This window comes from Peromyscus californicus, unplaced genomic scaffold, assembly GCF_007827085.1.
Source record: "Peromyscus californicus insignis strain IS unplaced genomic scaffold, ASM782708v3 Scaffold_12__1_contigs__length_115047231, whole genome shotgun sequence".
Lineage (NCBI taxonomy): Eukaryota > Metazoa > Chordata > Mammalia > Rodentia > Cricetidae > Peromyscus > Peromyscus californicus.
This window is the reverse complement of record NW_026294413.1, coordinates 114,581,396-114,609,284: the sequence shown is the minus strand read 5'-3', so window position 1 is coordinate 114,609,284 and position 27,889 is coordinate 114,581,396. Positions and strand designations below refer to the sequence as shown.

Genomic DNA, 27,889 nt, shown 5'->3' with positions numbered 1-27,889 from the left:
GTAGCTGGTCTTACAGAGACACTCCCAGCCAGAGAAAAGGCCCAGAGGTCACCCACTTCCACCCTTCGTAAATATTGCTCTGTGCACAAAGAGGGCATCTTGTTTGTTTTCCTGGCATGCCTGCCCCCAGGCTTTCCCCAAATATCCATCCAGAGATGACGCAGCATGAAGAGAACTTTCAAAAAAGGTTCTGCAAGGCCAGGCGGTGGTGGCTCACGCTTTTAATCCCAACACTCAGGAGGCAGAGGCAGGTTGATATCTGTGAGTTCAAGGCCAGACTGGTCTACAGAGCGAGCTCCAGGACAGCCTAGGATACACAAAGAAACCCTGTCTCAAAAAAAAACAAAAACAAATATAAGCAAAGGATCTGTGTGGCCGTTAAAGGACCCCATGTCCAGACTGGGGGAAAGCAAGAAGTTCTGTGTTTGTGGCCAGGCTTCAGACAGAGGCCTGGAGTTGGACCACAGAGTTTGGGGCTCTTTGCAGCAGCCATGAGAGTCAGCATGGGAATGAGAAGGACCATCACCATGCACAAATATCACATCACATATTGTATGTCTGCATGTGAGTTTTTCTCTCTCCTCCTGTCTTCTCTTGGGCCAGTCCTTAGCAAGAAAATGGTTAGATATCACATCTAAGTCATACTTCTGATAAGCCCCAGCTGTGGATGAGCAAAGTGGTGGTGGGTGGGTCACTTGCCTACCTCATAGGCTTGTTCCAACTGTTAGAGGAAGTGAACACCAGGTAGTTCTTGACTTTTTCTTTTTTTTTATTTTTTTTTATTTTTTTTTTAAAGATTTATTTATTTATTATGTATACAGCATGTATGACCAGAAGAGAGCACCAGACCTTATTACAGATGGTTGTGAGCCACCATGTGGTTGCTGGGAATTGAACTCAGGACCTCTGGAAGAGCAGTCAGTGCTCTTAACCTCTAAGCCATTTCTCCAGCCCCATTCTTTTTGTTTTTTGAGACAGGTTTTCTCTGTATAGCTTTGGAGTCTGTTCTGGAACTTGCTCTGTAGACCAGGCTGGCCTACCTGACTCTGCCTCCCAAGTACTGGAATTAAACATGCACCACCACCACCCAGTTTAGTTCTTGATTTTTAATTCCTAATTTCCCCCTTCTCCACTTCAACACTGCATATTCAGGCTCTTGAGTGATTAGAAGGGCAGAGCTTCTCTCCAGGACAGCCAAGTCTTTCCAACTTCACCTTCAATACATTGTTCTCACCATCCTGCAGCCACTTCCGGGACACACTGCCCCTTTGTGGCTCATAGCCTGCTTCTCCACACAACCTCCAGCTTCCACAGCAGCTGCTGGAGACGGGTGGAGGGGCTTCTCAGATGCACTTATTGACTCCAAGGCAGAGTCAAGGTGGGATAATAGGGAGACTTTGGGACAGCAACCTCAGGAGCTTCCAGAAACAGCTGGCTTATGTTTGGGGGTCAAACCATAACATTTCCTTTGTCTTATTGATAACCAGAACAATAATTCTTTCTCTGGCCCAGGAACTGCAGTTAAACCAAAATATTTCCCAGCTGGGTTGGCGCCTGGGGCTCTGGCAGACGGTAAATGCTGCTAGAGAATGTTGTACCAGAGCACCCCCTAAAGTGCACAGGAGCTGGTCTCTGACACCCCAGCTGCTCCCACTTGACCACCTAGTGCCCCTCTGGACTGGAAGGAGGCTACAAGCACTGGGGATAAAACGGGACCCAAGCTGGGTCAAAAGTTGATGTTCTCTTTGCCTTCTCTTTTGTTGCAAGATAGAATGTCTGAATGGTCAGATGTCTCAAGGCTGCAAGTAGGGTGTATGTGGCCGCTGATCTGTGTGTGTCAGTCTTCTCATCTACCCTCCCATCTGCCCCTCCCCACCACCATATAGTGACTTCTTGGGCCTAGACACACAGTTATGCACAGATGGCTTGGATGCAGCACACCACTTTCTGGTAATGCACCTTGGCCTGAACACCGTGTAGAAAAAGAAACACTATGACAGCGTGTTGTGCTCAGTCAGTAGAGTTGCTGTTTATACTTAGTTCCTTCTCTTATTACTAGTATTCATCGCAAAATAAGTGGACTGACAGCTCTAGGCACTAGCCCTAGGATTCAGCACAGTGTCTAGGATGAGGAGAAAGGGAGGAGAGACTGGATTTCCTCAGCCTTGTCCACCCAGAAGAAAAGAGTTTCCTGTAGAAACAAAAGCTGGGCTCTGTTGCCTGGGGCAAGACTTGAGCCTCACAGTGACAACTCAGATTCCTCACTCTCAGCCGCATTCCCAGAGACAATAGTACTGTCCAGGCAATTGGTGCCAGTGGGCAAAATGTCAGCCACACTTTTGACCTAGCCTGGGCAAGGGAGCTGCACCTCCACAGCCTGTGCTTCTCTGTGCTGCTTGTTTTCCATGCGACCACAGCAAGCACTTAACGTGGGCAAGTGTGTCTCACCACTGCGTCACTCCCAGGAAATACCCCTTATCCCTACAAACCATCCATATATCACACTTCCTCTCTCCCAGGTGTCCAGTCAGAATTCTTCATCAACACCACTCAGGCAGGCCCAGGGACATTATCTGTCACCATTGAAGGACCATCCAAGGTCAAAATGGATTGTCAGGAAACCCCAGAAGGGTACAAAGTCATGTACACTCCCATGGCCCCTGGAAACTACCTGATTGGTGTGAAATATGGTGGGCCCAACCACATCGTGCGCAGTCCATTCAAGGCCAAGGTGACAGGTAATGATGAGCCACTTTCGGTTTTACTCCTCTGCCCTGCAGAGCAGGTCTTGTCAAATTACCAGTAGTAGCAACTGCAGGTGATTTTTAGATATGTTGAGTCCACATCCTGAACGTAAAAAAATGGTACATGGGCAGCAGGTACACTGCCCAGCTCTGTGAGCACTGGGGCAGAAGCACTTTTCCTCCGGATATCAATAAGAGCCTTGAAGAAAAAGGAATTGCTTCCTCTTAAGCCAGGACATAGAGAAATTCACTTTGGGAAACAGTCTTCATGAGGGCTGTGAGGTTCTCCAACTCAGCAGACCCTGCCCTTCAAGGCCTTCTTCAGTTTGATTGAGCTATGAATTCAGCATTGTCTCAGAGGGTCAGAAACAGTTGATTTCAAGTGTTCTCTAAATACATACAGATTCTAAATACATATAGATAATGTGTGAACTTTTGTATTGAATGATGTTGAATTTAGAGAGGTGACAGAACTTACTAAAGCGGATAAATTGAAAATAGTAGCTTGTCGTAGTAAAAAGAGAGCAAGAATACCAGCTCCAATACTGTGGAATGAGTAGAGATGCACTGGAGTATAGTATGAGTGTGTGTGTGTGTGTGTGTGTGTGTGTGTGTGTGTGTGTGTGTGTGTGTGTGTGTGTTAGAATATAGTATGCCATCTGTTATTTTCATTGCTTTTTGAAGAGACACATGGAAGAGAATTTTTTAAATTTGTTCTCACAATGCAGAAATGACAACCCTGTCCTATATTACCAGGGGTTCTGCAGAGGGAAACAAGTAACTCTGTTCTTTAGTATGCAGCATAAAGAAATGTAACCTTTTTTTATGACAAATCAAAAGTGAGAGCCTTCCTAAGAATACTCTTCAATGAACTTGTTTTAAAACTCAAAAAAGAAAGAGAGAGAGAGAGAGAGAGAGAGAGAGAGAGAGAGAGAGAGAGAGCGAGAGAAAGGAAGAAAAGAAGAAAGAAAGAAATGGTGTGGGGCTGGAGAAATGGCTTGGTGTTTAAAAGCATATATTGCTCCTGTCTAGGACCTGGGCTGGGATCCCAGCACCCATGTCAGCTAACAACAACTGTCTAGTCCAGAAATTCTAACACTGTCCTCTGACCTCCATAGGTACTTGCTCATGGTGCACGTTAAGCTCACACAGTCACATGCACATACACATTAAATCAATAAATCTTTTTTAAAATAAAAAATATTATGTCTGAATCCAGTGTGTTCCAGACTTGGAAAAATATCCTTTGAGTGAGGAAGTAAAGAAGTAAAGAAATGCTGCTAGGTGGTTTTCTGTCTCTGGCAGAAAAGAAGAAATATTTACACATTTGAATGGCATACACTTGCATAATTGGAGCCTCATTTCTAATCTTCACCTTACAAATAGTAATAATAAAAGAATTCTAGAAAGCCTACCTTCTTCAAAACACTGAAATAAATACCAAACAATAAAACTTTGGGTAACTACTATACATGTTGTGCTAAATCCTTCTGAGCAACATGATTCTCTGTTACACAAGTGGTGTGGCCTCATTATAGAAGGATTACAAAACTCAGATAGGAAGGCCATCCTCTCTGTGCTTAGAATCAACTTCTGTTCTCCCAGCCATTTATACGGCATTATATAAAGTATTTCACAGAAACAAGAATATGTGGATTCTACTGGGTCTTTATCCTATGGAGGAATTACTTGGTCCTGTCAGCCTTTTCTTAACCTGGTTGTCTGGTGAGACCCCAAGGATTTAGAGGATATAGCTTGGTGATATATACCTGAGATCTACCACAGAAAGCTGAGGCAGGCAGATTGTAAGTTTGAGGTCAGCCTGTGCTACATAGTAAGACCCGGTCTTTTAAAAAATAATAATACAAGGGCTGGGAGCTAGACATAGTAGTGTACTCCTGGAATCCCAGCCCATTGGAAGATCAGGCATTCAAGAACAACCTTAGCTAATTGAGAGCCTGTCAAAAAGGAAAAGAAAAAGGTAACAAAACCCAAAAAGAACTGGGGATATGGATGGTGGTAGATTGCTCACCTGGTATGCATAATGATCTGGATTTGAACCCTTGTACCATAAATATATATATTGGAGCTTTTCTAGGGCTTTTGCAAGGGATACACTTGTCTCCTGGCTTACAGGACCACACCCCACACTAACACCCATTGGTCTAGCCATTCATACCTCCCTCTTTCCCATGTTCTAGGCCAGCGTCTTGTCAGCCCAGGCTCAACCAACGAGACCTCATCCATCTTGGTGGAGTCAGTGACCAGGTCCTCAACGGAAACCTGCTATAGCGCCATCCCCAAGTCATCCTCAGATGCCAGCAAGGTGACCTCCAAGGGGGCAGGGCTCTCAAAGGCTTTTGTGGGCCAGAAGAGTTCTTTCCTGGTGGACTGCAGCAAAGCTGGTAGGCAGCACGGGTCTGCTGGGAAGGGTTAGCATGGGGTAGTGTAGACTAGACATCCTCATCTATTTCAGTGTCCCCCAGTAGGAGCTTCTATAATGTCCACCTCTCTCCCGCACTTACAAATAACCATGTCTCTTCCTCTGTCGTTCTGTACTTAATATTCTTAACTGATTTCCCTTTCTTGTGCCTCTTGATTCTTGTACTAAGATAAATGGAAGATGGTAGTGTCCCCATTTCAGATGAGAAAACTGAATTGATTACCTAACCCCTTTCTCTGATAACAGTTGCTTTAACCATAGCTTAAAATTGATTTGGGCTGGAGAGATGACTCAGCGGTTAAGAGCTCTGGCTGCTCTTCCAGAAGACCCAGGTTCAATTCACAGCACCCACATGACAGCTTACAAGTCTCTGTAACTCCAGTTTCAGGGGATCTGACACCTGCACACAGACACACAGGCAGGGAGAACACCAATGCACATAAAATAAGTAATTTTTTTTTTTTTTTTTTGGTTTTTCGAGACAGGGTTTCTCTGTGTAGTTTTGGTGCCTTTCCTGGAACTCACTCTGTAGTCCAGGCTGGCCTCGAACTCACAGAGATCCGCCTGGCTCTGCCTCCTGAGTGCTGGGATTAAAGGCGTGCACCACCACTGCCCAGCGTGAATAAGTAAATCTTTAAAATTGAATATTTCCTTAGATTTTGGTAGTCAATTGCCTGGCTCTAGCACTCAACACACCTGGACTGGAAATCCAGCTGCCACTTCATTCATTCACAAAGCTTTGTAGCCAGTTGCCTTGGGTGGGTTAACTGAATCCCCTAGAAGCCAGTTTCTTTTCCCAAGTGAGAATCATAGTACTGTCCTTAAGGTTTGTTCAGAAGAACCCAACAGCTGGTAGTTCTGTAGCCCTGTGTGCTAAGGGTTTGACTCAGTCACTTCTGTGACATACAGAAGCTTTAAGAGGCAGCTATTGAAGCTGGGTACAGTGGCACACAGGCAGATCTGAGTTTGAGGCCACCCTGGTCTACAGAGCGAGTTCCAGGACAGCCAGGGCAACAGAGAAAAATCCTGTCTCGAACCCCAACCCCCAATAAAAAGAGGCAGTTAGTGGCCTTCATGGTTTGTAGCTTAGGTAGAAAGATGTATCATGTCTCAGGTCACCAAAGCAGGTGGGGGTTGTCATCAGAGCTGGTATTTGAACCCAAATCAGACTGTCTCTACTGGTAATGACCATGCTTTTCCACCTGTCAAAGGACTATGGTATCATCATCCAAGCTCAGCCAGTAATCCCTAGTCTCTCTACCTTTGTTAGTCACATTCCTCCCTCCCTCTCTCTGATTGGCCTGACTCATTGGTCAGTAACAACCTTCTCCTCCCCCAGGGTCCAACATGCTGTTGATTGGGGTCCATGGGCCCACCACCCCCTGTGAAGAGGTCTCCATGAAGCATGTGGGCAACCAACAGTACAATGTCACATACGTCGTCAAGGAGAGGGGAGATTACGTCCTGGCTGTGAAGTGGGGGGAAGAACACATCCCTGGTAGCCCCTTTCAGGTCACTGTGCCTTAAAACAACTTGCATCCAATCCTGGAGAAGTTCTTCCAGTTGCTTTTGTTGCTAGTTTGCAATTCATTTTTTACAATGTCATCAGCCTGCTGCTGGGCCCAAAACCCCATCCCAAAACCACCCCATTCATTCCAAGTGCCTTTAGTGCCCTAGACTTGACTCTTGAGGACATCGTAAGAAAGCAAACTGGGGCCAAGAAAGTGCAGAGTACTCTGTCCAAATCAAGGCTCTTGAGTTCAAAGGTCACTGCAGACTAAGAACAGGGCAAGACTGCCTGGCTCCCCTAAGCTCCTGGTCTACTCAAGCATTTACCAAACAAGAATGTCATTGAGGAAGGGGGCCCTGCACCTCACTTGCCAAAGACCCTTGCAACCTACTTCCCTCAAGACTAGATGACAAATAAGAACGTCTAACCCAGATCACATTCCATCTCTGCGCTCTGTCATGGGCCCTGATCACTTTGACTTCATCCCACTGCCAACTCAGGTGCAAGAGGCATGCAGAACACTCTATACCCCATTTCTGGAATTCTGCACCTGCCTAATGCTTTATAAACAGTCTTGATGACAGGTAGCCATAACCAAATGCAGGGCCACTGACAGCTGCCCCAAGAGTCCATGACTTCTGCTAAATGGCAGAGACCACTGATAAGCTACTGCAGGACCCCCTCTGCAAAAGCTGGAAGGACTGGGTGCCACTGAACCATGAGAGGCCTTAATGGCCAAGACACTAACATGTGGTCCCACCTGAGGTCTCTCTAAAGGCTTTGGTAAGCATCACCAGGCTGTCAAATGGCTAAAGTGAATGTTAACAACAAAAACGAGGTGTTGTGAATGTTGTCATGGATGTGGCAGGGATGAAGTGAGTATCCTGCACCAAGGCATGGCAGCTGGAGAGGTGGGAGTGGTAACAGCCACCTATCAGGAACTGGGGCAGTTGAAGCCAGATGTGAAAGACTACAGGCATAATAGACAGGGAGACCAAACTGGAATCAAATGCCAACTGGAAAGTGTATCTTATAACTTATTAAATAAAATGTTTGCTCCATATGTAGCTCCCTGTCATTCTTAGAATCTTCACTATCAGTAGTTTGAGCCTCTGATCGGCCCCTTCCATCTCCTTGTAAGTGCATCAGTGTGATTTGTCAGTGGGCATGAGGTTTTCTTGCAAGCAAAGAGCTGTCTTTTCCTAAGAAGCCAGGTGGCAAGACATGGCCAGCCTCAGAGGCGAGAGGACTCATGAGGGCATGTGGGCCATGATACCAACATGACTTCTTTGGCATCTTAGATACAAAACCCAGGTAGAAAGTATCGATTTTAAGAAAGCCTCTTGCTTAATATCAGGAATCTGAAATCTCGGGAATGTTCTCAACCTGTTGTGGGGGACCTTCCCCCACTTTTTCCAGGGTGCTCTTGAGGAGAGAGGGATAAGAAAATATCAGATAGAAAGATAGGCCTAGATGACAAGAAGAAAGAAACACAGGATAGTTTCAGGAGGTCCTAGATCAATACCCAAAGGCCCAGAGATTCATTCAAAAGGGCTTTTTATAACAATGCCAAGAGGTGAGGCAAAAGACCTCCCCCTTGCTAGATACAGCCAAGTGTAGACCCTTTCAAACACCTGGTACCTAGGCCCTTGGTCCAGTCATCCTCGTACACAGTCCTGCTGGGTAAAGCAAACTCAGATCTCACTAGCAAACCTCTGTGGGCTCCCACAACCTGTCACTTGTCTCCACTGCCTTAGACACAGTGCCACCATCTGCCCCTCCCTCATCTCTGTCCCTGCCAGAAAAAATTATTGCTGATGACTCAAGATGTGCTTAACCTTCCATCTACTAACATTACAGTGGTCAGTTGACATTTTACAGGTGACAAAACTAACATGGGTTCAGTTTACACCCTGCATTTACAGACCCAGAGCTCATATGGAGACAGACTTGGGCCTATAACTTTTGACCCCAGAATGGGAGCTCTACACACAAGTCACTGCAGGGAAGCAGCTCAAAGAGAAAGGATTGCAGGAGCCCTACAAAAGCCCTTGACAGTACCCATGGTGATGGCAAGGCCCTAGTAGGCTGCAAAGCCTCCAGTCTGGGAATGAGGGGATCGGGGATTCAGGCAGGGAATCTAGATAACTTTTAGTGGTGGTATGTATGTGTATGTGGCATGGTCTTGTGAAACTCCCTATGTAGCCAACAAAGACCTTGAACTTTTTTATATGTATGCTATGCCAGGAGCAAACCCTGGACTTTGTGTGTGCTAGACAAGCACTCTACCAACTAAGCTACATCCCCTACTCTGCTTTCTGTGTTGTTGTTGTTTTTCCTGCTATACCTGGCTACATAATGGAATGATTTGTTTTCCTCTGAGCTTAGAGGAGGTGAGGCAGATGCACTCTTTCTTCTCTGTGCCTTGAAAGCCTGCCCTAGACTCCTAGCCTCTGTAAGGCTGTAGGCCCTGAGGAGTCCATGCAGATACTGTCTAGTGCAATGCTGGCTTTGCCAGAGAAGCACAGGGATGCCACCATTCATTTGTTCCCCTCTAGCCTGTCTAGGTTTGCTGGGGGAGGCAGAATTTGTACAATAACAGCATTGACTTTGGTGTAAGATGTCCCAGAATCTAAACACTGCCTCCTTGACTGGCCATCTGAGCATGCCTCCTTTGGCTGGGGGTAAGGCTCCCATGAATTCCCATGGGGATCTGTGGGAACACTTCTTTGCTTGTTATTTTGTGTGAACAACCCCTGCTGGCAATGATGTGCCTCATCCACGGTGTGTGTGAGCTGGCCAGTTGTAGACACCTGGTGAGTGGTAATAGTTTTACCCTGCCGTTGCTGCCTGTGATATCAGGTCCTACAGAGTGGAGTCCTGTTGCCCTCCCTGCCTAGAACCAGAGGGCAGCTCTTATCTGCATGTGGGTTTGGTTACTATAGAAACAGGCTATTGTTTGTGTCAATATCCTGAAAACTTTGAAACTGGGTGGGCCTGGTGCCAGGTGCTTCCTGACTTGCTGTTTGCCTGTTCCCAGCTGAAGCTTATGTCACTCCAGTGGCCAATGTTATTGCAGCCAGTGCCCACCCTGCTTCCAGATTGTCCCCTGCAGCCCAGGGAAGTGCTTACCAAGGTGACTCTGAGAAGCAAATGTCCATTAACAGCACACTTACACATATTAGCCCTAGGCCACTTGGTTTTAGACTTCAAAGGGGCCTTGAGAGCCACATTTTGACGCACTTGTTATACAACTCAGTACATGGGGATTTGATTTCCTTTGAAAATTGTTCAGCCTTAAAAATCAACAGACTCAAAAACATGGTATTTTTAGCCTTGTACCCTTCAGTTTGCTTGTTTCTTACAGTTTGCAAAGCCATCACTGGGAAGGTGGATTTTTCTGGGTTTTGTTGTAGGTTTTTGTTGTTGTTGTTGTTTTAATTGGTGAGCAGATCTAATACAAGTTCTCTACCACTGAGCCGTGCCCCCAGGTCAACCCCTGAAGTCTGTATTTAAGTGGGAGAATGAGAGGGCTGGGAATATAATACAGTTCAGTGCAGAACACGTGAGTTCCAGCACCAGCACCCACATGAAGAACCTGTGCATGATAGCATCCACCAGAAGTCCCCCATGCTGGGCTCCCTGGCCAGCCAGCCCAACCTAACTTGGCAAGTTCCAAACCACATGAAAGACCTAGCTCAAAAAAACAAGGTGGGCATCACCTAGTAAAATTTAATATTTCTTTTTTACAAATGTCAAAAGTGGAGGCAGAGAAGGCCCTAAGCAAGCTGGATTCAGTTTTTCTCTTTGGCCTTTCCCTAAAGATTTGGCCAAATGCATGGTGGGAGGGATCCTTGCAAACAAAAGATCCTTCTCTGCTTTGTCTGGGCCCCCAAGCCCATGGGGACCAGCTCATATGCATGGAATTTAGGGGACCCACCCCTCACACCCTTTTTCTCTTCCTCAGCATTCTCAAAGGCAGCCAGGAGCCTGGAATTTACAAGCCTGACTTGTGGCACGTATCCCAGGGTGCTTTGAGCTTTGGACTTGTTTATCTCCCCAGGACAAAGAATCTACTGGTCCTTTATTGCCCACATTTCCGCTGTCTGACCACCCGCCCTTCCACAGCACCAGGATGCCCTGCCTTGCCCAGTCATCATTGAGGTGGGGCACATTCTTTGGGTCCAGCTAAACCTGGGCAGGGTGTTCTCAGAACAGTCTGCGCCCCACTACTGGATAGCAGTAGAATGACCCAGTGTGTGAGGATCTGTAAGCAGTGTGTCCGGTGCAACAATTTCAGGTCTGGATTTCAGTCCCAGCCCTGTGGATTGACACCTCAATCATCTCAGGCCTCTGTGCTCTCATCTGTAAAACAGGGAGAGAGTGAGGACCTTACATTCTAAGCTAAAACAGACACCTCTCTGCTCAGCCCATTTACCCCCACAACCGACCTAGGTCAGCCAGGGCTTCCAGGATACCTGGAAGGATGTTGAGGTGACTTGGCTCCCTAAAGTGGAGAGGAATGGGTGTCCCATTGGGGGAAAGCTGGTCTGTGGGAGAAGACAGTAATGTGATGGTTCTAAGCACAGACTAGGAGGTTTACATCCTACTCTGCCTTGACTTCCCCCAAACCACTCGCCCTTACATAATACATGCCTCATGTGGGGCTTAGGAGAAGCCATGGGTCCGTGGAGCCAGAGCCTGCTGGGGACTGGATCTGGGCATCATCAGTGGAAACCAGTGAAGAACTCGGCAAAGGGTTCAAGTTTAACAATCCCAGCCCTGCAGCTTACCAGCCAAGACACCTCAGGGAATGGCCTCTGAACCTCAGTCCCACATCTGTAAAATGGGAAAATGGAGATGGAGATCAGTGCTCTGCCAGGTAGAGCCAGGAAGCTCTTATTCTGTGGCCATGGGACTTCTGTTCAGATGCAATTTCAGGCACATATAGAACAATCAGGGTTTGCAACCTGACCCAAGGGCCAAGAAGTTACTTGGGGACTACTCAAAGCACTTAAAAGAAGGTACAGAAGGCCCAGACTTCTGTGCTTAGTTTACATTTACTCTCTTAAGTCCCCAGACTCCCTCTAGCCTTCATCTTCTCCCAGGGATGGCTTGTGGCTGTTTTACAACTGTGAGCGTGCTCGCTTTTCAGATGAGCGTCCCTGTCTGTCCAGTCTCCCCACCTCTGCCTGGCTAACATGTTTGTAGTTGTGAGCCGAGTCCAAGAGCACTCCACCAAGAAGCCTCCCCTAACTTCCTACCACCCCAGCACCTTGTTGTAACTCTACCTCCTAGGCTGAAATGTGGGAACATAAAAGCTCCAACCCTCCTCATCTACCTACATTTTGTATCTTCATTGACACCTAACATCGGGTCTAGAGCAAATGAATGTTTGTTGAATGAATAAATAAGTGTACATACAGCAGTGGAAAGACAGGTGGCCCTGGAGCATAGCCCTTTCCTCTCTGGCCCTTTCCAGGAGAAAGGCAGAGGCTGCAAGAGTTCCATTGGCTAGCCTATGTTGGTGCTGAGGTTCCCCCTGCCTGTCTATGTCCCATCCCCTCTCTGATAGTGCATTCACCAGGAGAATTTTGTGTCCATAACTTGGACAGAGGTTTTAGAGTTGTTATGGTTTGAATCTGAGGTCCCCCCATAAAGGCTCAAGTACTTGGGACTAGGTTGCTACCCAAAGGGCTTTTGTGGAGTGGTTGATGCGGGCTCTGACCTAAGGAATGGATAAACCCATGGTGGGTTCATACGATGACATTACTGAGAGCTAGAGAGAGGAGGTAGAGCCTGGCTGGAAGAAGGCTATTTCTGGGTTGTGCTGTCAGGAATTGGATCTTACCCTGGCCCCTTCCTGTTGGCCACCATGAGGTGATGAGTCCTCATCTACCTGTTACAGCTACTGTTCTTTCTGCCCAAGCACATGGGCTAGTGACTGGACCAGACCAAACTGAGCCACAATAAATTGTTTCTTGTCTTTTAAGATTTTTCTTTTTTTTTTTTTTAAGTTCTTCTTAAGTATTTTGGCCACAGCACTAAAAGTCTGACAGATACAGGGTACTATCCCAGCACAAGCATTTAATGTCACTGCCCTCCCCCCATTTTCCACATATGAAAGAATTTCGAACACCTATAAGGAGTGTGCTAACGCAGTAAAAGGTCCAGCCTGGGGCCTGTGTAGAACAGGTGTGAACCTCCATATAACAGCAATGGTCCGGTCCTAACAGGCATAAGCATTTCCCTATACTTCATTTCTGCACCTGGAAAAGAGGTCATACACAGAGAGACGGCTTAAGGCCTCAGAGCACAGCATAGTACCTAGTTCCAGGCAGGTACATACTAAATTCCAGCTGACATTAATGGAGATTGCCCCCTAAACCACTCTGCCTCAAGTGCTTTACACACTGTGGAACTCTGTTCTCCTATTACTAAGCATACTCACACCATCATCCTGTGTACAGAAAGCTAGCCAGCAGGTGGCAGGACTGAACCTCTGAGGAGTGGGGCCACAGAATTGCCACATGGCCAGGCTTCCAGAGGGTGGAGACTAGACCTTCTGTTGGTCCATCTGGGTGTCTGGTATATAGCAAGTTACTTCAGGATCCATTGTGTGGAAGAGAGGCATGGTTCCTGTGTGTCCCCCTGGAAATACTTGGCATTTGACCCCCTGAAAAGAGTGGGACCCTCCACACCCACACACTTGTCATCCTGGGAGGGTCATGGCCAGGCTCTGCTTTCTTTTTTATGAATAAAAATTAAATTGTGTGTGTGTGTGTGTGTGCTGTGCTATGATGTGTGTGAGTGCTGAGTGCAGACATACCTGTGGAGATAAGAGGACAGCTTTTGAGAGTCAGTTCTCTCCTTCCACCCTGAGTTCCGGGATGGAACCCAGGCCTTTGGGCTTGCATGACAGAACACTTACCCGCAGAGCCATCTTACTGGCCCATGGTTCTGCTTCCTTTTCCAACTTGACCTGGCCTGGCCTGGCCTGGCCTGCCAGTAGGTGACCCTAGTCCCCGCGCCATCCCTCCCCCTCCTCTCCAGCAGCCCTGGCAACTTGACTCTCATTGGCTACACGTTTCCTTGGAGACAGACACCAGCCATCCAAACACAGATCTGAGCTTCAGGAAAAAGAATCTTCCTTCCCACCCCTGGGCTCCCTAGCATGGAAGAACTGTTCAACTCCCCAAACCAGGCCTTCTGGGAGGAGCGAATAAAGAAGGAGGTGGTTGCTCGGACCACCTGGAATATCCGCTATGGCCACAAGTACCTGAAAGAGGGGTCCAGGACTAGGAAGCAGTCCCAGCAGGCCCCTTGTGGGTCAGTGTTAAAAGCAGGCCCAGTGCCTGCCACTGGCTCCCCTGTCAGAAAAGAGGCACAGGCTGGATGGCTAGAGACCAAGGGGGTCCAGGACCAGCTGTTCAAGGCTGGAGGTATCCAGGGAGACATAGTGAGGCAGGCCAGGGGAGCCCAAGGTAGGCCAGAGGACTTAGAAATGAGGCACCCCAGCCCAGCCACTCTGAATCTGCTCTTCCAAGGCATCTCCCATGATGGCCAGGGCCGGACCCTGTACCTCAAGGAGCGGAATCGACTGATGCCAGAGGAGAAGTACAAGTACCCAATCGTGTCTTCCTGGGAGTATGGCTGGCATGTGGGTAAGACCATTACACTCTTGCTATTCCAGGCTTTTGGCAGGCAGGACTGACCCTCCCCAGCCTCACTCTTCACCACCTCCCTCCTGATACAAAAACCAAACTAGCTCACCACCCTACAAGTAGACCAGGAGACTTCTTACCTGCACATGGTGCCTGGCCTGTTCCCTGGAACACACCCCACCTCCCCTTCCTTTACCAGGCCTGGCTACATGCTACCTACCCTAGGGAGCCTTCCCAGAGTCTTCTAGGCAGATTCACTGAACCCACTTGGTGCTTCTGCAGCTTGGTGAGTCCACAGAAGCATGAGAACTGCTAAGTCAGTAGTCTGTGTGCCCCTTTGGCCTGGAAGGCCTTTTGTGTTCCAAGATTTCCTGGTTAGTTTTTTTCACAGCCTCTAGCTGCCTTCTTGGAACTGACACTGAAGTGACTATGGAATGAATGAATATAGACATGCCAAACGTGGTGGCGCACACTTGTAATCCAAGCACTCACGAGGCAGAGGCAGGAGGATCAGGAGTTCAAGGTGAACTTCAGCTCCGTGAGGAGACTGATGTGAGCCAGGGCTACATGAGACCCTGTCCAAAAAAAAAAAAAATCAAAACCTAAACTAAATACGAACAAGAAAGCAAGGACTTTATTTCAAATGGGGATGGGGACATCTCAAATCCTGGTTCTTCTGCTTCTGGATGCCATGATCTCATGAAAACATCACTTCTCAGGACCTTGGTTTCTATGTTTGAAACTGGAATAAGCACGTACCTGTTTTCCTTCATCACAGCATTTTTGGGAAGTAGTGTAGGAAAATACCTGGGACAGGTATTCAGTTCACAAAAGCCGTGTGAGATGTAAGCCCTGTGGAATCCTTCTCTCGGGACAGCCTGTATAGGGGAGAGCAGAACCTCAGCTCTCCGCTAAAAGGAGCATGGGAACAATCAGGCTCAGAGGGCAGATTCAGCACGAGCTGGAAAAATGGTTTCTTTGCTCATTCAATGGATTGTATGGAGCAACTGATACATGCCAGGCACTTTTTTGTCACTAGGGATGAACCAGAGAGCAAAACAGACATTGTCTCTGCCTGCATGGAAGGCAGACATGGCATAGATACATACTGTAGGTGCAGGCAGCAGCCATGTTGTGAGGGTTTGGGGGTTTTTGTTGTTTTTGTTTTGTTTTTTTAGTGGGGGTTCTTACTGGGCATAGGAGTCAGTTGTCAAAGGTTGGGGATGGGATACAGGTCTTTGCACACATACTAGGCAAATGCTCCATGTTGAACCTTGGCCTGTTTCTGCACATAAAACAAGCTCCCAGATGCTGCTGATGCTGCCTGTCTGTGAACCACACTGACTGTCAAAACTGTGAGAGTAAGAGTTAACTCAGTATATGGGGATCAGGACTGGGGGCTACCCTGGCAGACAGAAATCAGAGAGGCCTACTACAGTCTTGTCCTGGGTAGTCATTTTGCACTGTGCTCTTCTGAAAAGAACCTGATGGCCTGTACTCATGGAGAGCATCTCAATTAAGTGGCCAGCACCTCCTCCCCTCTGCCTCACAGGCCCATGCTCACTACCTGTGAAGGCACTGTATTGGTAGATTTTGCAAATACACACACAGGATACAAAGGCTCATTTGAATTCTAGGTAACAACTTTTTGTATGAGTGTACAGTAAATATGGTATGCGCATACTCTGAAGATTATTCATGACAATCTGCAATTCAAATGTGATGGGGCAGCCTGTGCTTTACCCAGCAACCCAGACTTGAGAGTGTCAGTAACCATGCTGGTAGCCTGATTCTGAATGTTCACTGGCCACTAGGGTGATGCTGGATTGTAGCCAGAAGCATATATCGTCTTCTTAAGTCCAAAATTGCTCCCAGAATCTCTAGAACATTTCATAAGCCTTTGGTCTCACAGCCTGAACCCAAACCCAATTCAGGTGTCACTTGGAGAACAGATGACAGACCTTCTGCTAACTGATACTGTCCCCTACCCTAATTATAAATAGAGAGGGGCAGTTCATCCCAGAGGGTGCAAAGAAGGCACAGGGAAGGGAGTTGGGGACATTGTCTGGGGCCCAGCTGGGTCAGTCATATATATATGAACAACTGACTGATACCTCACACGTAGTAAAGTGCTCAATAAAGTGGTAACAAGCACTGTATTTATTAGTGTTATTATTATTAAATTATGATTGTTATTACTGGTTCAACAGGCAGGATTTGCAGTGGGGTCATCTGAGGAGCTAGTTTGGCTTGGGCAGCCCCTAGAGATCTTACCATACAGTGGGATAGTGGGACAGTCCTAACAGTGGCAGGAATATGAAGCATGGTAAGTGAGCGCAGAGTTGGAATTAACAGTTGGAATGATTTAAGTGCTGGCCAAAAGAGATCCTGATCGGGTCCAGTGCAAGGTCTTGAGGTTCCACATGGTGCACATACTAGCCTTGAGTTCTGAGCATCCTCAGGAAGGGGCCAGGGACATTGAGAGGCTATTCCTGAGTGACAGAAGAGTTGCCCCCATATAACAGCACATCACTGCTGACCCCCAACCCTTTAGGTGGGGAAGTGCTAGCAGGTGATGACCCCTTTTCATCCAGGCCTCTGCTATGTTCCAGGAGATGCCATGAAGAACTACAGGACTCCAGCTCATGCCAAAACTCATCCCATCACAGATTCATTTTACATCAAAAATGGCATTTTCCATATTCCACGGCGATCAGACGACCTCATGTGAACTTGGCTTGGAAAGGGCCTCAGTGGCTCCTTTTCCCTATGATCCATCTGGACTAGCCAGGTGGGCCAGCCCTACCTCACTCCGTGTTCTGCTGAGCCCTGCTTCCTTGGCTGAGAGTGACGTGAAGAAGTGATCACAGGCGTACACCTCTGGGGTGTACTGTTGGTCTATGTTGGGGCTCCTGTCTACACATGGAGAACTCCACTCCTTACACAGCTGCCCCACCCTGCATCACTAGCAATGCTATTCCTTCTCCTGGGGAAGACAATGAGATGCAAGGCTGCATCAGCAGGCCTGGACAGGGAGGAATTCGCTTAGCCCACAAGGTGCTAAGGAGAGCAACGATCTCCTATTGTTTATCTCTCTGCATTTGACTGATGGGATCTATAGCAGAGTTGCTCTGTCCCAGTGTATCCTACAGTTCAGGGAAGGACTTGTCATCTCCTCTGGCTGCTTTCCTCACTCCTGCATCAGTCAGAGATGCCCTGCCTCACACACTGCAACAATCGGTCCCTAAGTTCCAACTATTTAAACAAATAAAAACACATTTCTTTTTTTTCTCTCCCCACCCCCCACTTGTTGAAGATGCATTTGTCCTACCAGAGTCTACTCTAACGTTAAGTGGACAGCGTCCTAGGTACTCATCTAGGGAGACACTGCCCTCAACTGGTGGTTCTGTCAATGACTCAAACCTCAGAATCCTTTTTAGAGTCCTCTGTGTCCAGTGGAGAGGGAAGAGAGATAGGAAGTGTGGAGACACTGGAACCACATGGGGTTTTCGTTAACTTGATTTTTCTGAGATAAGGGTTCATGTAGACCTCAGGCTGACCTGGAACCCTTTGGTGCCAAACCTGATAGCGTACCCACTCTTAACTACCTTGGCCTTGGCCTTAGCCTGATGTTTACAGGCATTACTACATCTCACATTCTATTAGTGAGACCAAGTCATGTGACTTCTAGGTGATTGACAGCTGGATTGTGTCCTATCATCATGAACCCAGGAAGGAGTAAAGAGAAAGAACCTCTGAACATCTAGCCCATCTCTTCCAAACTGGCATGTCCTTGGGGCTGTCCTGCAGCCACAGACACAGTCTAAACTGTGCGCCCTCCTGTAGCAGTTTTCCTAAGCTATGAAAATCTAGGAGACCTCAGACAACAGAAATTCACTGTATCACCACTCTAGAGGCTGGAGGTCCAGAATCCAGGGATCCATGGGGCCATGCTCCCTTGTCTGGCAGAGGGGCCCCTTCTTGCCACCTTCATGCCTCTCATGGCTTGAGGGCAGGCTTGTGCTCTTTGACTTGTGACAGTACTGCTCTAAACTGCCTTCAGTGTCACCCAGGTCAGCCTGACCTGTCTCCACAGCTCTATTGTATAAGGATATCAGACATGTTGGACTAGGGCCCACACCACTCTAGATGATTTGACTTACTGTTTCCAAATCAGGTGACACCACAAGACACTGTTAGTGAGGACTTCAACATTCTCACAATTCAGCCTCCCACCCCTGCCCTCTGACAGCCGTCCTTACTAGGTCGTCCTTACTACAGAGCCATCTTGATGAATCTTCCTCTTTGTGTTTGGAAAGCATTCCCAAGCACAGTCCCAGACATGGAAATAGTGATCCCATGGAGTCCCATCAGGTGCTGCTGTCCGCAGCACCTCATTGCTTAGGAGACATCCATATGTAGAGAGCCCAAACCCACACATAGCTCTTTGCAAATCCAAAATGTTCACAGGTTTGCCTTAACTCAGGGCACTGTGGTGCTCTCCATCCTAGTCAAAAGGGCAATCCCTCTGTCTGAGCAGAGAGTGAACTGGACAAACGAGTCTCTCAAGAGCCAGCTCTAGAGGAATTCTCCAGGCCTTTACTAGTTTGCTCATTATCCTGAAATTCAGAGACAGCCAGACTACTTAAAATATTGAATACAACTGACTTACCTGGCTTTCCCTAATCAACCTTGACAATGATCTTGAGTGAGAGATAGCAAAAGACAGACTTCGACCAAGGACCACTGTGGAAATACCCTATCTTGGAACTCACAGCAGCCTGACATGGCAGAGTTGCTGAACAAACACCTGCTGAATTTACTCAAACACCAATAACTCACTAGGTTCTCTGAGGCCATTGGATTAAAAGCACAAAGCTTTGGCTGGGCCCCTGGAATATAAAAGGCATATCTTTGAAATCACAGATGGAGTGAGAAGGGCTGTGGTGAGGAAGGTAGACAGCCTCGGAGCACGGAGAAAGCTCCCTGCAGCAGGTCACTGGCAGTCTATCATTAAACAAGGTCACACTTAGCAAGCCTTTGTCACAGTACCTGGCTCTAACCATGTGTGATGAATTGGGATTGTCTCTAGCAGCAGCAAGTACACAGGTTTCTCAGAGGAAGACAGGCTTTCTTGACAAGACAGGGCCTGTCCATCCACTAGGCCCTACTAAATGGTCATCTGAGGGGTGGTTTCCTCAGTTATCCCAGGGGCAGTGCTATATAGCTAGCCCCAAGCTAAAGGTGTGAGTTGAAAAGTAGATTCATGATAAACAGCAGCCGTCTCAAATTTTTATGCCTAACTTCTCCCTGGAAAACCAGACAGAAAAGACCTGATTGCCTGGCATGCACCAAATCCTGGGTTCAACTCCCAGGTCCCCAGCACCACATACAGGAGGCTTGGTGACACATGTCCATAATCCCAGTGTTTGGATGTGGAAGCAGGAGGGTCAGAAGTCCAAAGTCACCCTCCTTGTTCATATAGCAAACCCAAGGCCACCTTCAAAACATGAGACCCTGTATCAAAATGGAAAAAGAAAGGTGAGCAAGGAGGACTGGAGAAATGCCTCAGCAGGTAAGAATGCTTGCTGTGTAATCATGTGAACTGGAGTTTAGATCCCTGCATTTATGTAATATCCTGCACATGCCTGTGGCCCCAGCAGGGCAGTCAGGAGGATCACTGGGGTTAAGTTCAGAGAGAGCCTGCCTCAAGGAAATAGATGTGAAGTGATAGAGGCTGACGCTCAAACCTCTTTTGGCTCTAGGCATGCAGACCCATTCACACATGCACACATACAGTCACACAGAATCACACAAAGAAAGGGGGATAGAGGAAGGAAGAAGGAAAGAGGGAAAGACAGGCAGGCAGATAGCCTATCTATGTATTTAATAAACACACGTGGAATTAGCAGGCATTTTTCTAAGCCTGCATCTCCAATTTGGTATTCATGAGCCACATGTGTCACTGAGCATTTTAAATACCTTACACACATTGATATATTCTCTGAGTATAAAAAGCACCTGGGTGTGTGTGTGTGTGTGTGTGTGTGTGTGTGTGTGTGTGTGTGTGTGTGTGTGTGTGTGTTTTAAGATTTAATAGAAATATGAACAATTCCATCAATAATTCTAAGATTAATATGAAAGACCGTTTGAATCAGTTTTCCTGTGAAGTCCTAGGGTAAATGTTTCTAAGCTTGTGAGCAATCTAGTCTCACCCCGACAGATGGTCAACTGTACTGCTATAAAGCAGAAGCAGCCAGAGAGCATTCAAAAGCCCTGGGTGTGGTGGTGATGCTATGAAACAGGGAAGGCCAAACCAGAGGCAGATGGGCTAGATTGGACCCACACACACTGACCCTCGGGCTTAAACTTATAAAATACGTTATTTGTTTACTTTTACTTTTTAAAAGTATGGCTGCTGGATGACTTCAAATTGTATATTGGCTCAAAGTATACTTGTATTAAGAAGTCTAACCCTGAACCTGATAGAAGCCAGAATTGTCAATGATGGAGAGTACGTGTGGGTGTGTGTGCGCATGTACAAGCAAGGCAAGAAGTGTGAATTTCCATGACAGCCTAGAGAGGGCTCCCTAGCCTGCGTCCCACTCTAGCACGGAGTCCAGGTGCAAAGAGCATTGGCTACTTCCCAGGTCATCTTCCTAAAGTCCCTTGTGACTAAGCCAAAGTTTCCAGAAAAGCCACCAGGTGGCGATAGAAGACCAGCCTTTCACTGTTGAGCCTGAATTTGGGTTTCCTCTCTGTGTTAGAGGACACTTGGAAGAACATGCCCTTTGGAGGCACACAAACCTGGATTTGATTTAGCTTTGCTAGCAGGACAAGTAAGATTCCTGTTAGGACTCTCCTGAGCCCTGGCTATTATTCTAGTTTTAGGTCCATTCCTCTTTTAAAAAGTTGAAAAATTGTATTTTTATCTATGTTCTTTACAAAGAAAAACATTAACATTACATATTAAATTTTTCTTCAACTGAAAATTTATCATTTCTGTGACCCCTAAATTTATTGTGTTCCCAAACTCAACCCAAGAAGTTGTGCCTACCCTTGCATAATAAATGAGTAAGCTCTGGGTTCTATGTTCTCTAGCTGTGTGACCTTGGGAAAGTTGTTTGACTTCTCAACTATAGAGTGTGGATGACATCAGATATCACCTCTTCACCATGTGGTTGGAATTCCATGAGATAGTACAGGCTACAACTTTTTACACTGATATTCTAATTTTATTGTGTTTATTTATGTGGAGGTCAGAGGACAACTTGAGGAAGTTGGTTCTTTCCTTCCATCATGTCTGTTCTGGAGATCAAATTCAAGTTGTTGGGCAACAAATGTCTTTACCTTCTGAGCTATCCTACCTGCCCAGGCAACATCTTTTTAGGGCACAGCCTAGGGGTTGAAGATGTAGCTCAGAGAGTAGAGTGTTTAACTAATATTCATGAAATTAAGTTTGACCTTCAGCACTGCATAAAACCTTGCAGGGTGGTCAGCATCTATAATGCCATCACTCAGAGGTGGGAAGGTGGAGGCAGGAGGATCAGAAGTTCATCCTTAGCTCCATAGCCAAGTTTGAGACCAACCTGAAAACATGGAACCTTTTCTAAGAAAGAAAGAGAGAGAGAGGGAGGGAGGAAGGAAGGGAGGGAGGGAGGGAGGGAGGGAGGGAGGGAGGGAGGGAGGGAGGGAGGAGACACAGCCTGGAGTGGATCAAGCTTTGCAAAAGACAGATATTATTTGTGTTTTTGTTTTGAAGTCTACTTTCAACTTGTAAGAATGGATCTGGGGTCTCAAGTAAACGACCACGCAATCCAAAGTATTTTGGCAAGACAAAAAGTGTTTGCTGCAGAAGGCTGCACAGCCAGTCAAATCAAGCAGGCAAGCACGCCCTGGGTTTTTTATTCCTAATGCAAACGGGTCCTGTGCCTCACTCTGAGTGGTCAGAGCTTGGCCTCACCTTCTTACATGATTGGCTGACTTAAAGAGACACAGTTGCTAAGCAGAATACAATTTTGAGCAGCAAGGGCAACCTTGAACTCACGTTTTGATTTCAAGAAGTGTTGACCCTGGGGAATTTAATACACACACACACATACACACACACACACACACACACACACACACACACACACACACACACACACACATTTTAATTTTATATGAAGTCTTGTCTTAGTTAATCCTTCCATAGAAAACTCAATACGTTTCCCACACACTGTAACTTGTTGGGAACACAGATTCATACCATTCAGCCAAGCAAGCTGGTGAATATGTGTCAGGCAAGGGTCCTTGGGACACAGGTGTGTGTGTGTGTGTGTGTGTGTGTGTGTGTGTGTGTGTGTGCGCGCGCGCGCGCTGCTCACATCCTTCTGCCCTTACTTTCTTATAGTTCCTTAATTTCAGTAGTTCCTTAATTTCTCTGAATCCGACAGATTGAAGCCATAGCTGTTAGTGTCCCATGAGCCTTTTCCAGAATGTGATCCACAGGTAAGTGGCTTAAAAATGCTGGCTTCTCCCGGGTGGATCTCTGGGAGTCCAATTAGCGAGAATGAGGAGGGTTTATATGAGCGAGAATTGTTGAGACCAAGGTTGGATAAAGCACAGGGACAAATAGCCAAATGAATGGAAACACATGAACTATGAACCAATGGCTGAGGGGTCCCCACTGGATCAGGCCCTCCGAATGGGTGAGACAGTTGATTGGCTTGATCTGTTTGGGAGGCATCCAGGCAGTGGGACCAGATCTTGTGCTCATTGCATGAGTTGGCTGTTTGAAACCTGGGGCCTATGCAGGATTGTTTGGCTCGGCCTGGGAGGAGGGGACTAGACCTACCTGGACTGAGTCTACCAGGTTGACCTCAGTCTGTGGGGAAGGCTTTGCCCTGGAGGAGATGGGAATGGGGGGGGGGGGGTTGGGGGGAAGGTGAGGGGGACGGGAGGGGGGAGAACAAGGGAATCCGTGGCTGATATGTATAACTGAATTGTATTGCAAAATAAATTAAAATAAACTAAAAAAAAAAAATACAAACAAACAAAAAAAAAATGCTGGCTTCTTCACAATAGTGAATAGAAGATTCAATTCGGCCGCTGATTCAGTTGTGAGCTTCTGTTAATAGCTCTAATTTCTGTCTATACACCTTCCTGGACCTGGTTCTTTTTCCTTATTTGGGAGGGATATGGAATATGGTCACGAATTTGGCAACTGTGTGTGTGTGTGTGTGTACTTAAACATGTACATGCACATGTGTGTAGAGACCAGAGATCTATGGTGGGTATGCTTCTCATTACTCCATCTTCTTTTTTGAGACAGGGTCTCTCACTGAACCTGGAGCTCACCAATTCAGCAAACCCAGGGATCCTCCCAGAACTAGATTCATAGACACATGCCATCATGCCCAGCTTCTTACATGGGTGCTGGGGACTTGAACTCATATCCTCATGCTTGCATTGCAAGCACTCTACAACAGAATCATCTCCCCAGCCCCTGGCAACTGCCCTTTACACTTGTTTTCCTCAACTCAAGGAAGAAATCTGAGTGAGGGTCTCTTTGTATGAGAAGCCCCCTCATACTCTACTTCCAGGAGGAACACAGTAAAGGTCACTGTATCAGAGGCAGGAAATGGGTATGAAAGAGGAAGGTGCTATTACAAGTACTGGAAGTAATGGCATCCACTTTTCTTGAGGCTCACTTGCAAAAAAAAAACATTGATGCTGTAGCAATGGCAAAGCAAGGGGGCCTTGGCATGGTTGGTTCTAAGTAGCTAAAGGGAAACAATAGGTACCTAGAGGCCCAGAGATCCCTACCCATGATGAAGGGAGTCCTGCTAATAAAGCTTCTATGGCTGGAGAGATGGCTCAGTGGTTAAGAGCACTTACTGACCTTGCAGACCACCTGGGTTTGGTTCTCAGCACCTATATGGTAGCTCACAACCATCTGTAACTCCAGTTCCAAGAGATCCAATGCCCTCTTCTGGCTTCTGCAGACACTGAATGCATGTGGTGCATAGAAATTAATATAAACAGAAAATACTCATATACATAAAAAATAGCTTTCACTCATCAGTGGCTTGGCAGGGAGTATCAGTCTCGTATTCAATGTTGTTCATCCCATATATGATTTAATCATTACCTTTGTGGTTGATCCTCTTATGTCCACTTTACAATAGGGGATATGAAGGTAAGTAGCCTACCCACTTCTCCAGGTCTCATGGTCAGTAGGCAGTATAGTATATGGCTTTAAAATGGCCGTGCTACCTCTCTTCTATTAAGAAAGGATAAGGGAGTGATCCAAAACCCAGTCCTCAGATCTCCTACCTTTGAACACACCTGGACATAAGGGGTAGTGGTGCTTGTAGAAGACAAGCATGAGAATCTGAATTCAGTCCCTGGACCCCACAAGAAAAATCTGAGCATGGTAGTGTGGAGTTGCAATCCCAGTGCTAGGGAGGCAGAGGCATGCTCTGGGGGTTTCCTGGCCAGTCAACCTAGCCTACTTGATAAATTCTAGCTAGTGAGAGACCTTTTCTCAAAAAAGGGGGTGGTGCCTGAGGAATAATACTTAAAGTTGATGTCTGGCTTCTACATACACCTGTACACATAAGATGACACATATACACAGAGATACACATAATGTAGGTAATTAGGTGTCTTAGGGTTTCTATTGCTGTGGAGAGACACCATGACCACTGCAACTCTTATACAGGAAAACATTTAATTGAGATGGCAGCTTACAGTTTAGAGGTTCAGTCCATTATCATCTTCATGGGGAGAATGATGGTGTGCAAGCAGACATGGTGCTGGAGAAGTAGCTGAGAGATCTACATCTTGCAGGCAACAGGAAGTGGTCTGAGTGTCACATTGAGCAAAGCTTGAGCAAGAGACCCTAAAGCCCTCCCCCACTGTGACACACTTCCTCCAATAAGGTCACACCTACTTCAACAAGGCCACACCTCCTAATAGTGCTATTCCCTTTGGGGGCTATTTTCTCTCAAATCACTGCACCAGGTATATTAGTTATTTTTTGTTGTTGTTGCTGTGACAAAACCCTAAGACCAAAAGCAACTTACGAAATTGTTTATTTTGGTTTATTGTTCCAAAGGGATAAAAATCCATCCTGGCAGGCAGACATGGCAGCTGGAACAAGAGGCTGAGAGATCACATCTCAACCACAAGCATGAAGCAGAAAGAAAGAGTTAGAGGGGCACGGCTATATACTTTCAAAAGCTACCCCCAGTACATCCTCCAGCAAAGCCACACCTTCAAAGCCACCCTAGACAGTGCCACCAGCTGGGGACTAAGTGTTCAAATGCCTAAACCTATGGTTAAGAATTTCTCATTCAAACAACCACATGAGATATAACTCCAGGATACAGGAGCTAGAGGCAGGAAGATAAGGACTTCACCATCATCTACCGCTAAAAAGCAAGTTTGAGAAGCCTAACACATGAGACTCTGTCTCAACAAAAAAATGATAGATGACAGAGAGATTAGATAGATAGATAGATAGATAGATAGATAGATAGATAGATAGATAGATAGATAGATGATAGGCAGGCCTTGGCTCACATTTCTTGAGAGATACTGTGGACATCTAGAGCCTGCACATCAGCATGGAAACTGACTTCTTAGGTCTTTGATACTCGAGCTACAGATGCTTTGTACAAAGCTGAAGGAAGAGATGATTTTTGAGCACATGTATGCACATGCGCATGCACACATGTACACGCACATGCACACACACATGCACACACACACACATATGCACGCACGCGCGCGCACACACACACACACACCCCCAAAAGTCACTAGATTCCATCTCCCATCCAGGCCTAGTGATCAAGATATATAGAAGGTTTATGCAACATTCCACCATGAAGAGTAAAAGTAGTTCCAGTCTGCAACCTCTGGCCTGGCTTGTAGGGCCCTGGCCTCCTCCCATTTTGAGTAAGCCGTTGTCTGCTTGCAGACCTTGACCAGATGTCCTCCCTATGCTAATTCCCTGCCAGTTTCCACCCTCCTGAATGCTTAAGGGAAGTTCCTTGTTTGTGTATCCTGCATATTGGGCATTAACAGTTTAGATGCAAGAATGTAAACATCAGTAGCGAACTTCTGCCCTCTGGGGTTCTCCCATTGTGCTGTAAGCCTGTATTTAAGGTTTCCTCCCTCTTTCAGTAAATGGCATTCGGCATTTTGCTGAGGCGAATGACCCACTGTCTCATCTCTGTTTTTTGATCCACAGCCCCTCGCTTGGACATGGTGAACAGGTGGTGGTAGCGCAGGGGTTATTGCTACACTGGCTGAGTATGGCAGTGACAGCTTGTAGAGACACCTGCTTGTGACTCTAACCTGCTAGTGGCCAGAGACAGAAGAATGTGTAGTCTGGGAGGAAACTTCAGGGTGTCTGGACTGGTTGACCCCCAAGTTAGAGGCATAGGAAAGGCCCTTTTGGTACCCAGTCCACTTCCTCCCTGTCTCCATACTCAGTGAGTCCCAAGCTCATCACCCAGGATTCTTGTCCTACCTTGCAGGCTACAAGAATATATTACAGAGATTCAGCTGTGCATTAAAGCTATATTTTGACTGGTCAAGGGTCTATCAAAAGGCAAGCCATTTATTATGAATATTTGGTGCTACCCAGCCTTTATTTCAGCTGTCTTCTACTATGAAATTCTTGCATGCCCAAATATTTCCAGACCCACTGAACTTCTAGGTTACCAAATCCCCCCACCCCCAGCCTAGGAGACAAGCTGGCTGGAGATGCATAGCTTTGCTTCTTGTGCAAATGAAGCTCAGACCATCTCCTCCCCTTGAGGCCTAGTGTCTCTTCAGAGCAATTGACTGAGAACAAAAGAGGTTTTTACATATCAAGGTAGAAAGCAGGATGGAGGAACATTCCTGAGAAGGCAGAGAACCACATGGCCAGCAAAAGAAAGGGCAGGCATTTTTCTGTAGAGCAGACAGAATGGCATGGTGAGGGAAAAGAGAGGAAGACAGAGGTTCCCTAGAGGGTCTTGGGTAGAGTTTTCTGAGTGCCAGGAGTAGAGAGTAGTGGAAATAGAGAATAAGGACACAGAGGACAAAGATGAGGCTGGAAGCATAGGAGTTTAGTCATTAGCAGGACTATGAGCTAGGGAACTGGACGGAACTGAAGCTATGTAGACAGGATTTCATCCTGGAGAAATAAAGTAGATGGATAAAGAGCTTGGTGTACCTATATTTATTCTCATCCTGAATGCCTGATGGAGCTATAGCTGTGTTGATAGAATTTTGTCTTAGAGGAATAAAGTTAACAGATATAAGAGCATAGTGTACGTAGATATTTTTCCCTCAGATATCCCACGCTGGATGTAGCACAATACCCGCACCCTGGGAATTCAATAGTCCTTGCCACACCAACCAGGAAAATTTTGGTGCTTTGAGGTAAAGGAACACTCTTCTCTCCAGAACAGGCTCACATGTGAATATCTTACTTTGCCAATGTTGTGCCCAGATCATGACCCCCAGAGAGACCACCAAAGACGAG

At 46.7% G+C, this 27,889-nt stretch overlaps 2 protein-coding genes across 6 annotated transcripts in view; both read left to right on the top strand.

The window, feature by feature from the left end:
* The window catches only part of Flnb (filamin B), a 152,597-nt gene extending 144,837 nt beyond the window's left edge, over positions 1-7,760 (top strand). For 4 of the 5 annotated variants that reach the window (XM_052734195.1, XM_052734194.1, XM_052734193.1 and 1 more), the window contains 3 exons: positions 2,520-2,738; positions 4,946-5,149; positions 6,527-7,760. In XM_052734195.1, the coding sequence (XP_052590155.1) occupies positions 2,520-2,738; positions 4,946-5,149; positions 6,527-6,714 (611 nt within the window). In that variant the 3' untranslated portion in view covers positions 6,715-7,760. The remainder of the gene's footprint in view (positions 1-2,519; positions 2,739-4,945; positions 5,150-6,526) is intronic. The other variant, XM_052734196.1, reaches the window with a different exon arrangement.
* Positions 7,761-7,868: 108 nt separating this feature from the next.
* LOC128107790 (protein ATP6V1FNB) lies at positions 7,869-21,973 on the top strand. Its single transcript, XM_052734198.1, has 2 exons — positions 7,869-14,361; positions 16,974-21,973. The coding sequence occupies exons 1-2, from the start codon at positions 13,872-13,874 to the stop codon at positions 17,090-17,092; spliced, it is 609 nt and encodes a 202-aa protein (XP_052590158.1). The 5' UTR covers positions 7,869-13,871; the 3' UTR covers positions 17,093-21,973.
* Positions 21,974-27,889: the final 5,916 nt, after the last annotated feature.

Bases quoted from the DNA above. Each gene is read 5' to 3' on its own strand.
- LOC128107790 (XM_052734198.1), top strand. From the start codon at position 13,872: ATGGAAGAACTGTTCAACTCCCCAAACCAGGCCTTCTGGGAGGAGCGA. The intron at 14,362-16,973 runs GTAAGACCATTA...GCTATGTTCCAG, and splicing joins GGAGTATGGCTGGCATGTGG to GAGATGCCATGAAGAACTAC.